Raw genomic sequence first — 11,498 nt, 5'->3', positions numbered from 1 at the left:
ACTCATCTTTAACTGGTCCTGGTCGACCCCGCAGGAGGTCGTGAAAGAAAGTAAACTTTGTTTTAGTGCCGTTCCACCAAACTACAAAGCAGCTTATTGTCTCAGTTTATGAGACTCCTCAATTCATCTGCAGTCTGCCATTAAAAAACAGTCACATTTTGTAACTAATCCCATCCAGCATGAATTTGAATCCAACCCAGTGACAGAAATTTAAAATAAATAACCATCAAGAAATCATGAACCGTGAAGCCATTTTGTTCCGATGGTCACGTGTGCTTACGTAGGTCATTTAGAGGCATTAACTGTTTCATAACAAGTTAAGAACTCACTGAAGTACATTTACAAGAAAACCAAACAAATTTAGGAAAAGTTAGCATTTAATGAGGACACATTTTCACTGTTGCACTGGCATGTATAGCAAAGCGAGAATCTCAGATACAAGATCGTGATAGTCGTCTCAGTTATAGTACAAAAATCTATCAAACATAATGCTCGTTCCATTCCGACAGTCTGACATCAGAGTATTTACTAGTGAAACATCAAGGTCCCCATTACATTTTCAACCGGGTCTTTATTCAGGCGAGAAACATTATGCGGTTACAATTTACACAGTCAACATAAATAGTCCACTGTTGTGCAGGATCTCCTCACAGAAGATCTTTAAACCTGCTGTCTCAAACGACACACGTGGAAGTTTGTTTTAGTTCGCGTGTCAGTGCTGTGAAACGTAAAAGGGCTCCAGATTTTCTAAAAACAATGACACTAAACTTCCCACTTTGATTCAGGAACTTCTGGAGGAATATATACGATGTGTACAAATATAAAAACAGGAGTGAATCAACGGCGCCTGAAGGCACGAGAGATTCTCCAGGCGTTGGGCTCCTCGTAGCGGTTGTACAGAGGCTCCAGCCGCTGCTGTTTCTTCTGTTTGCTGAGGCGCGTCGGGTCGGACACTTTGAAGAAGGCGGGCGAGAACTCCACCAGCCAGCGGGGGTCGATGGTGGTCACCTCCCGCATGTACTCCTTGGTGGTCAGCACCAACTCGTGATACACAACCCTGAGGACGAGAGAGGCAGGATGTCAACAAGCCGTTTCTACATCTGGATATGAATCATTTATAAAAGGAAACGTGCTGATGAGCTGATGAGGCGTCATACCACTCAGGCTGGCGGTTGAACAGAGCACTGGAGGGGTGGATGTACACGACTTGCTGATCGATCAGGGTGCGGTAGCCCTCCTGAGGATCCTTTTTGGCGGCGTTCCTGAAGAAACCGCTGCAGATGGCTTTCTGGACCCGAACTGTGGCTTTTCCACAAGACACCACGTCCAGTTTATGTCTGAAGAAAACATTCGAAGACATTAATGTTATTTCAGATTCATCATGGTTCATTCTCCACCAACTCATCTAGGCCTTCTCAGATCACGTCTGGATTTTCTTGACACCGACAGCTTTGCTCCAAATACTTGTTATTAGGTTCGGCACTCTGAGCATAATTTGATATTTTTGGTGTTTTCTCAGCCTCAACTGCTCATTTTTTCACTGGATTAGGTTGAAATTTCTCCTGAACATCCACGAGACCCAAAGGAAACCGATGCTGCAGAATGTTTCCAGTATTCAAATGAATAACTCAGAACATGTTTCATTTTCAAAACACATTTTCCTCTCTAGTTTTCACTTTCTTGCAACCAAATTTTGATTTTAATCAGTATCAAATGACATCTAAATTTAATATTTCTGTTATTTATTCCTACTTAAAACAGCGCTGAAAAACCAAGTTCAAGATATTTTGACACTGATTATAATGTCTATATAATCAAACGATATCCACAAGAGATTACTCTCTTCAGAAACGATCCAGTGCAGGTTGTGACTTCTAAATCTTTCACGTCAGCCCAACTCTAGCGGTCATCTTAACAATCCTACCTGTCCATGATTCCCAGCATCTGCTTGCGGATGTCCTGGGCTCTGCGCAGGGAGCGAGCCTGGATGAAGTTCTCGTAGCACCAGGGGTTGGAGAACTTGTTGTTCTTCCAGGAGTTGTAGACGGCCAGCAGGGTCAGGTGATCCCCTTCAGGCTGGTGGAACTTTGCTTTCTTCTGATCGGCCAAGGCCTGCTTGTCCTATAACACAAAAAAGAAAAATGAATTAAACTGTCGGATGATGAGTGGACAAACTGTCACGATGATACATAAACAAGAGGAGAATTTTTGCAAAGAAAGGGAAATTCAAAGTTGATGGAACGCGTCTTGTCAAACTATAGGCTCAGCTGTCACTTTTTAAATCAACGTCAAGCTGTTCTTTACTTTATCCGTAATAGAAGCAAAACAAACTGACAAGTGACGAGCACAGCCATCTATAAATCAAGACAAGGAATAATAACGCTCCCCGTGATCCTGACGAATCTCGACTAGTCTTCAATCATATTACATAAAGCTGCCCGCTCAGGAAAAAAACCTTTAAAGGGATGTTAAATATAAAGTTTAGTGGCTGACATACTTTAGGCCTGTAGAAGACGTTCTGCACGGACAACATGGAGACGATGGTGAGCATCTCTTCACTGCAGCCCAGATGGACGGACATGATCAACATCTTACACAACATGGGCTCCAGAGGGAACTCGGCCATCTACAGGACACACGCAGAGAGAAGATTTAGATCGATGTTAAAAAGGTTAGACAAAGATAATTACATTATTCAAACTACAAAGAGCATTAATGTAATGAGATGCAGATTTATTCTTGGTTAATGCAGCTGAAGGAGCGTAAAAGCGTCTCTCACCCTTCTACCCAGACGCGTGAGTAAGCCTTCGTCGTCCAGAGCTCCCAGAGTGTAGAGCTGCTCCATGGCTGTGATCAGAGTCTCCATCGGAGGGGCGTCCATGAAGTCGAACGACAGGAGGTCATTGATACCCATCGCCTGAAGTGTAAGCAGAGAAACTGGTTTAATGAAATTCTAAACCTAAAAGGCTGAGAAAGTTCAGCAGCAACTTCTTTCCCACTGCTTTGAAATCTGAGCTCCAGTTCCACCTGCTGCTCATCCTAAAAGATGTCGGCTGCAGAATGACCCTTTACCTTCAGAGACAGCACAGTGGAGGCCAAGTTGGTCCTCTGGATCTCGGGCACGTTGGTGGTCAGCATCTCGTCCCTGTAGGCTCTCTCAGTGTAGAGTCTGTAACACTTCCCCGGGCCGGTTCTGCCGGCTCGACCCGCCCTCTGCTTGGCCTGGGCCTGAAAACACACGTTTTTAAACAATCCAGTAAGCCGATCAGAGAGTATTTGCTTATCTTCTTCCCCAAATATAAAGTTGATCACATAAATACAGTACCTGTGAAATGGGAGTCACCACCAGCTGATCGATGCCTGTTTTAGAGTTGTACACTTTCTGCTTGACAAATCCAGGATCCACCACGTAATAGATCCCATCGATGGTCAGAGACGTCTCTGCGATGTTTGTGGCGATGACCACCTGCAGCAAACAAATACAGATCTTTACACATCTGCACATACATATTTTAAAAGCACATTTAACTCAAAGTATGATTCATTTAAGTACAGTGTAAAGAGTTTGAAAGTTCGCCGTTAGACGTTGTCACCTTTCTGCTGCCTGGAGGTGCAGGGTCGAAGATCCTGGTCTGCATCTCACTGGGCAGAGCAGAATAAACCGGCAGAATGATCAGCTCAGGAACATCCGGCCCGAGTGACTTCATACGCTCATACAGGATCTCACAGGCGGTGTCGATCTCCTCCTGTCCAGTCAGAAACACCAGGATGTCACCTGGACAGAGACGAGGGACAAGACAGAGATTTTTATGCGTTCGGGTCGACTGGTGAAAAGAAGATCCTTGTGTTCGGAAGATTTTAAGTCCTACCTGGAGGTTCTGTCAGATGAATCTGCATGACTGTGATGAGACTGGCGTCCAGATAGTCTGTCTCAGGTTCTTTGGTGTAGAGGACCTCCACTGGATAAGTTCTTCCTGGGATGGTAAAGATGGGCGCTTCGTAGAAATACTGGGAGAACTTCACAGCGTCCAGTGTGGCCGACGTTACGATCAGCTTCATGTCTGTGCGTTTCTGTACAGTCTGAGACAAACAAAGAAACACTCAGTATCTCTTTTCCTCCCCCATCAAAAGCCTGAATTAAAGAAGCGTGTTCTCATGTTGCTTACCTTCTTGAGCAAACCAAAGAGGACGTCGGTGTGGATCGTCCTCTCGTGAGCTTCGTCCAACATGATGATGGCGTACTGGCCCAGTTCAGAGTCGATGAGACACTCTCTCAACAACATACCGTCTGTCATGTACTTGATCACCGTCTCTGGGCTGGTGCAGTCCTCAAAACGGATGGTGTAACCCACCTGAAACACAACATATTCATATTAGCCCTCTGGAGATCAGACCGAGCGAGTGAGATCATCACAGTAAAGGACGGGTCTCTCACCTCCTGTCCGAGACAGCAACCGTACTCCTCAGAGACTCTCTTGGCCACCGACATGGCGGCCACACGGCGAGGCTGCGTGCAGCCGATCTTTCCCCTGGTGGTGTACCCCGCCTCCGCCAGGTACTGAGTGATCTGGGTGGTCTTACCGGACCCCGTCTCTCCGATAACAATCAGGATCTGGTTGTCATGAACGGCCTGTGGAGGATTAACAGGATGAGAAGATGTTAAACGGGCACTTGAGTCACAGCCATGCTCGCTCTTGGCATTTTATCTTGTTTTCGGTGAGAAGAAAAGCAGCACGGGAATAAAAGCTGCCAGCAGATGACAGACTCTCCAGTGGAGCTGCAACAATCTGGTTTCTTTACTCTTCTATTAAAGTAGAATAAATATCTTTGGGTTGTGGACAAAAAGAAGGGATTTGAAGACGTCATCTTGGGCTCCATTTGATTAACCGAGACAATAATCCCTGGTTGCAGCCCTGCACTGCAGATGATGTCACCACCCACACTTTGGCTTCTTGGTACTGTATTTTCACTTCAACCACTTTTTTGCTCGGGGTAATTCATGTCGTACTGCATTTTCTTTCATTTTTTTGTGTTTTGCTGATGTAGAAATCTGGTAATTTACATTCAGCAGATGTTTCCCTTTAGTGCATCTCAAAGCATCAACATCTGTTTTGTTAAAAGATAATCACATTCTCAGCACAACCTCATCAGAATCGATTCTAAGCTCCTCTGTGAAGCATTAAAGTAAATTGCTGACACGTCTCCCTGTGGGTTTCGTTTTGGAAGCGAACCTGAATGAGCTGCTCCTTCAGCTTGTAGATTGGCAGACTCTCCCTCTGCTCCAGGATGGAGAGCTGCGTCTTCTTTCCGTACGAGGCCTTGTTGCCTCCAAACGCATGCTTCTTCCACTCCGGGATGTCATTGGGCATCATGCCGATGCCCCTCATGTTGGCCGCAATCTGCCGACCGTCAGCTGGGAAAAAAAGAGGAGTAGACGTGTGTTCAGTAAATGAGAAAAACCTGTGTCCACATTAAACACCCCCCACTAAAATCTCATCACATCTTTAATGACGTCACTGCCAGATCTGTGCGGTTTGGGCAGGATCACGTGGACCGCTGGAAACCGTCTACACCACCTGAGGCCATAAACTTATAAACACACTGAAGCATGGCAAGACTATTCCATCCGGCCTGAAATGGAGATGCAGGAAGCCAGATACCAATCTCCAGTAGTGCTGAGCCTGAGGGGTGCTGTCTGCCATCACGGCCTCGTGTACGACTGGTTTTGATGAAGCGGGGCAACACACACACACACACACACACACTACATTCCAAATTGGACTCTCATAGTCAAAACTCAAGCACAAGAAGCAAAGATAAAACTGTAATATATATTTAAATAAAATCTGAAGACACACAATAAGACCATCAATATGCTAATTTCCAGCTGGAGGATGTTTTTATGGCTGCAGACTGATGTGAAGAATCGCACTTAACAATCAACATCTGCGTCTCAGAAACACGCTGGGCGTGCAGATGAAGTCGTTTCTCACCGTCTGGCAGCGGGTCGACCCAGTGCTTATTCAGCCCCATGGGGATGGAGTCCATCTCAGCCTCTCGTGCCGCCTGCTTCAGCTCTCGCCTCTCCTTAGCCAGAGCGCTCTGCATCATGGCCGCCTGAGACAAAGAGCCATCTGGATTCTACACGGAGGGAAACACAAGTGTGTAAGTGTACATACTACTACGCTTTTCATTCGCCGAACAAAGATAATCACCTTTTCTTTCAGAAATAATCGCTACACTCAACGTTTCAACGCTATTTGTATTTTTCACTTGGCAAAATGTGTGGCAACATGTTCAAAAAAGTGAATAAAGTTTACTGCACCTTGACAATCTTGACAGGGCTCATGTCCATGCTTTGTTTAGTGTGTCCCCTCAGGAATGGAGGTTCCTCTTCTACCAGCTCAATCTCCAAATCTTCATCTGAAAGGCAGCACACAATATCAATGAGCACGCCGTCCACTGCAAGTCATAATCCATACTACATTTTTTATTCTAACCTAAGGGTAGCAAGACATGTAAAGATATGGGATCATCAAAGTTATTACAATTCAGTCTCTGGGTAGCATAAATATCTGAATCATATTTAATGGAAGGCTGCCAAGAGTTGTTGAGGTATTTCAGTCCAGACCAAAGTTGACAGACAGACATTGCCAATGATAAAAAACGTATAATCTAATTATTGAATAGATTAAATTTTTTTTTAAAGGGTTAAAGATGCTTAATAGTGCTGCGTTAAGAGACCCTTCATGTGTTTTACTAAAGAATCATAAGTAAATATGTGAGAGGTAGAAATGATAGATTTCTTACCTTCCTCATCGTCGACTTTAGGAAGGATTCCTGTCTCATCATCAAAATCAGGGAACTCTTCTTTGGACAAGACGTTGGCAGCAATCATCTGAGGACAGACGGAGAGCATGAATACTGTCGAGTGGTAAAAATAAGCCTTCAAAGACTACAGCAGAAATCCATCTTATATACACCCACCTGTTTGATCTCCCACTTCTCTGGGTCAGAAATTTTGGTGAGCCTCTTTCGCTCCAGGGTGTCGTCCTGCTCCATCTCGGGGGCGTGGCCCAGGTTCAGGTTGCTCGGCCGGTCCGGGTTCCGCATAGAGATCTCCTCACCTCCGTCTGGGCCTACGTTTCTCCTCCTGTTGGGGTTCAGGTCCTCTCCTGTCTCCTGGTCCACATCCTGGTAAAAAGAGGATGGAAACGTTAGGCCATTTACATTTATACAAGGGGAAAGGTCGACCCGGAGAGAACATAAACGTCAAGAATCACAAAACTGAAAATGCTCCTTCTGAATTCTGCTCACACATACATTTGAACCGTTTATTTTCTGTTCTTCTTACCTTCATACTAAGACTGGTCTTGGAGCCGGTGAATGACAGCACCTTGATTTTGACTCTCTGGCCTTTGCTGACGACATCGGCCACATTTGCCACGCGACCTTCTCGCCGCAGCTCGGAAATGTGGACCAGCCCTTCCCAGCGTTTCCTGCGTGAAGAGAACAACGACATGGTTGACTTTACCGGCTCTGAAATCACCTGTGTGGAAATATTTTGAGTTATGTCATCAAAGCTTTTTTGGGCTGTCGACAAAAAAAACACAGTTTGAAAGCTATGCCATGTACACAGCATACGCTGCTGTGAAGAGTGCACAATGCAATGCCAAAAAAAGAGTCAGTAGATGGCAGGTACTGTCTAACCTCTAACTTATTTTGTCTACAGTTATTGTTACATTTATACAGGGTTCGTACACTTTTTTCAAGGTCAAATTCAAGCACTTTTCAAGCACTTTTAAGGGTCATTTTTAAGATTTTCCAGCACCTTATTGCTGGGGTGAAATACATATCTAAGGGCATATATATAGTTGTGATTTTTTTTCTTCACTTTTTATCACAGTTATGTACATTGTATCATGCTGTAAACATCTAACATTATATTTTATAATAGCAAAAACTTCAGAAATTAATTATCCAGTCTGATCCCAATTTTGTGAAAGACACAGAGTTATAATGTCAAGCACTTTCAAGCACTTAAACTAAAATCCAAGCACTTTTCAGACCTTGAAAACACAACATTGAAATTCAAGCACTTTCAAGGATTTCAAGCACCTGTACGAACCCTGATTTATATTGTAAATAAATTATTCAAATTTGACAATATGACATATTATAAGTGTGGAACATTGCAGACGAGTCAGGTCAGTGTTGTGTTAACACCACTCTGGTGACTTTGTACTGACCTTAATCCTTCCAGCTGAACAAAGCATCCAAACTGCATGATACTGGTGACTTTGCCGTTGTAGATGTCCCCTACAGAAGGCTCCTCTGGCGGAGGACGGTCCACATGTTTGTCCTTCCAGCGGTCAGAGTCTTTGTCTTGGTCTTTTTTGGGGCTGGGTGAACGCTCGCTCCAACGTGAAGACTTGTCTCTTCTTTTGCCACGATCTCTATCTCTCTCTCGGTCTCTATCTCTGTCTCTTTGCCTCTCACGGTCTCTGGAGCGAGACCTGGATCGGGATCTAGAGCGGTGCCGTCTCTTCCTGTCCCTGTCCCGATCTCTGTCTCTATCCCTGTCTCTGTGGCGGTCCTTTTCTCTGCTTCTGCTGCGACTTCGGCTGTGGCGTCTGCTCTTTTCGGACCTGAGAGAATAAAGTGAAAAAGTACACAACAGATAAACCTCACAATCCTCTGCTAATGTAATAGAAAAAAGGTTCTTGGAAGTAAAAGTGCATATTTGCCCGTTGTGGTTTTGCTTCCACAACAAAGCAAACATCACGTACATGTTTGGTTTTTTTTTCAAAGAAGTAAAAATTCATCTTACTTGCTCTTGCTGCTTTTGGTTTCCGACCCACTGACGCTGGGCATGAACATCTCAAGCTCTTTCATGGCATCAGCTGCTACTTTTACATCATCTTCATCTAGGAGTTTCTGAAAGAATCAAACAAAAGACCAAAACCATCAACAGTTTTGCAGCTTTGCACTGATTGTGTGATTACTAAAAGTAGAGTCTGGACCAGACTCCTCTACACATCCTCGAAACGCATAGTTTCATCATAAAGATGCCGCAAAGGGGACACATGGTCTCTCTCAGGGTTAATATTGTTTAATGAAACCCAATGAAGGTAATCAGTCCATGTGTAAAGATCTTGTTTTGTATTGTTGGTAGTGACATTACAACTAAGACAGGTACAACCTACAAGTATTGTGTTACTGCCACATACCCTCGGTGCTGGATCATTCGCTCTACACAGCGCAGGAAACAGCTCCTTAAGCTTGTCCTTTTCGCTCTTCGGCTTGTCCTCCTCAGAGGCTGAAAATCAAAGAACCACCATATGACATCATGCAGGAATACAGCAGATATGCAACAGTTACAATGACACAACTCAACACAAAGGTAAATGTAAAGAGATTAGGCTTACCTGTGATCGCAGACGCCTTGGATGGAGGTCGCATAGTCTGGATGAGCCTGAGCAAGTTACCGATGAGAGAATCCTACAGAGAACACAACAAACCGTCAGTTACCAAGTACTGCTAGCTAACTACTACCGTTAGCTTACATCACTTTATATAACCAATGTACCGTAAAACTTAAGCGTCAAACTTACTGTGAATTCGGCTCCATTTTGAAGCAGAAGAGCTTTGAATCCATCAAACGTCGGCTGCTTCTCGGCGAGGTCGATGACAAACTCAGCTGCGGAAGGAAGAAACAACAAGTTACCAGAGAACTATTACGCTAACAGTTAAGCTAAGTTAGCTAACTCGCAGTCTCGCACTAACGTCGATCGAAACCCACTCTGGCACGGATATATATCGCTTTAAAATCTTATTGAAACTCCACTTACAGTTCGCAAACTACTTAATCTGCGAGTAAAACAAGCTAAAGACAACACCGTGGCTAGCTATCAACAGCTACTTAGTGAGCATGAGCTAGTTAGTTAGCATAGCCTTTTTTTTTCGCTTTAGCACGGGCACAAAATACAAACCTAAATCCTTGTCACTGATCCCAAGATGGTTGTCGAGCTCCGTGCAGACTTTGGACACCAGAGACAGATACTCGAGCTGCGAGAGCTCGTCAACGCCGCCTTCTGCCATTCTCCACGAGCCTTGTTTTGTTCAGGCAACGCAAACGCCAGCAGACATATTGGATTGAAGCCACTTCCGTATCTTTTTCGTACGCGCCTCGCTATTGGCGTACGTCATCGCGTCATCGCTATCAACGCGTTGGAGTTCCGGGTGTTGCCGCACGATGGCGCTAAAACCCCTTAGTTTCCACATGTGCGGTTTTTACTGTGTTTTGGAAGCAGACTGTAAAAATCTGTATTTTATAACAAAAGTGAACTATCAAATCTCGGAGGTACATCACTTAAACACGTGGTGAAACAAAGACACAGGCTGCGTGTTTCTGGACCGTGTTTCATGAATTGTTTGTAACTTGTGTAAATGTTCTCCTGCAGATTTTTTGGCCAGAGATATGATTCTTTGCAACATCCTCTGCAGTGTTGTCCAAAAACACGCACATCTTTAACTCATTTACCGGTTTATGTTTAATGTGCTGTGGGACCTACAGATACAGCCGCGGGCCTCGGGGTGCACAACAGGAGCGCCGTTATGTCTGGCACGGCCTTGTTATCTAAATAATTTGCCACACTGGGATGAAGAATTTAGTAGCTCTGGACGGTTTAAGATATTTAAGTCGTAGAAAGGGCAGAATGTTGCAGATGTGCCCCCAAGGGAACGTCCATAAAGGGCCATAAGTGTGTGAAAAGGTGTATTTTTGGTCTGGTGCAGATTTTTGTGGTTTGGGCCACTTAGAATTAAGTGGAAATCTTAATGCTACAGCGTACAATTATGTGTTAGACAATGGCGTACATCCAAATTTGTGGTAAGTGTTAAGGGAAGGCCCTTTCCTGTTTCGACATGACATGAAGAAATGGTTTTCCCAGCTTGACTGGCGTGCAACGAAACCCCTGACCTCAACCCCGTCTAAAACACCTTTGGGATACACTGAAATCCAAATTGTTCCTGACCTCACGGATCTTCTCACGGGAGAGAAACTCTACCAACCCAAAAGCATCAAGGCTGCTGAAGGCACATGACGTATTAAAAGGGAAACTTTTATACATTAAAGTGAGTTTACAAGGTCTTGAGGAGCCCTTCTGGATATGTGGAGAATGTAGAATAAAGCCTTTTGTGGCTCCAGAGGAAGCTGCATGTAATCTGATAAATTATCTCCAGTGATTTGACATAGTGGCATAGTTGCATCGTGGGTAATGTAGGCACCAGCTGTTGAAAAGCAGTCCAGCAGGGGTGGCAAACGTACACACATTCTTTACTCAAGTAGAAGTAAAGATAAGTATCCCTTCCAACATATTCTTCTGACCATTTGTGGTCAAAGCTAACTGAAGCTCACGTCATATTAATAAAATTAATGAAAGACTATTAAACTTAAAGGTAGAATCAGCAGGATTTGTCCCTGTTGTTCCTGAACG

At 44.3% G+C, this 11,498-nt stretch overlaps 1 protein-coding gene across 1 annotated transcript; it reads right to left on the bottom strand.

The window, feature by feature from the left end:
• Positions 1-359: 359 nt before the first annotated feature.
• LOC115571759 (ATP-dependent RNA helicase DHX8) lies at positions 360-10,177 on the bottom strand. The gene is made up of 23 exons (XM_030401330.1): positions 9,993-10,177; positions 9,615-9,700; positions 9,429-9,501; positions 9,231-9,319; positions 8,831-8,937; positions 8,250-8,648; positions 7,355-7,499; positions 6,988-7,194; positions 6,811-6,898; positions 6,326-6,423; positions 5,994-6,141; positions 5,232-5,413; positions 4,436-4,630; positions 4,167-4,352; positions 3,870-4,080; positions 3,594-3,775; positions 3,326-3,466; positions 3,073-3,228; positions 2,780-2,917; positions 2,498-2,626; positions 1,925-2,121; positions 1,158-1,337; positions 360-1,057 (listed from the first exon to the last, which is right to left on the bottom strand). The coding sequence occupies exons 1-23, from the start codon at positions 10,099-10,101 to the stop codon at positions 838-840; spliced, it is 3,666 nt and encodes a 1,221-aa protein (XP_030257190.1). The 5' UTR covers positions 10,102-10,177; the 3' UTR covers positions 360-837.
• Positions 10,178-11,498: the final 1,321 nt, after the last annotated feature.

This window comes from Sparus aurata, chromosome 20 (genome assembly GCF_900880675.1).
Source record: "Sparus aurata chromosome 20, fSpaAur1.1, whole genome shotgun sequence".
NCBI classification, from domain to species: Eukaryota; Metazoa; Chordata; class Actinopteri; order Spariformes; family Sparidae; genus Sparus; species Sparus aurata.
This window is presented reverse-complemented; position numbering and strand designations above follow the sequence as displayed.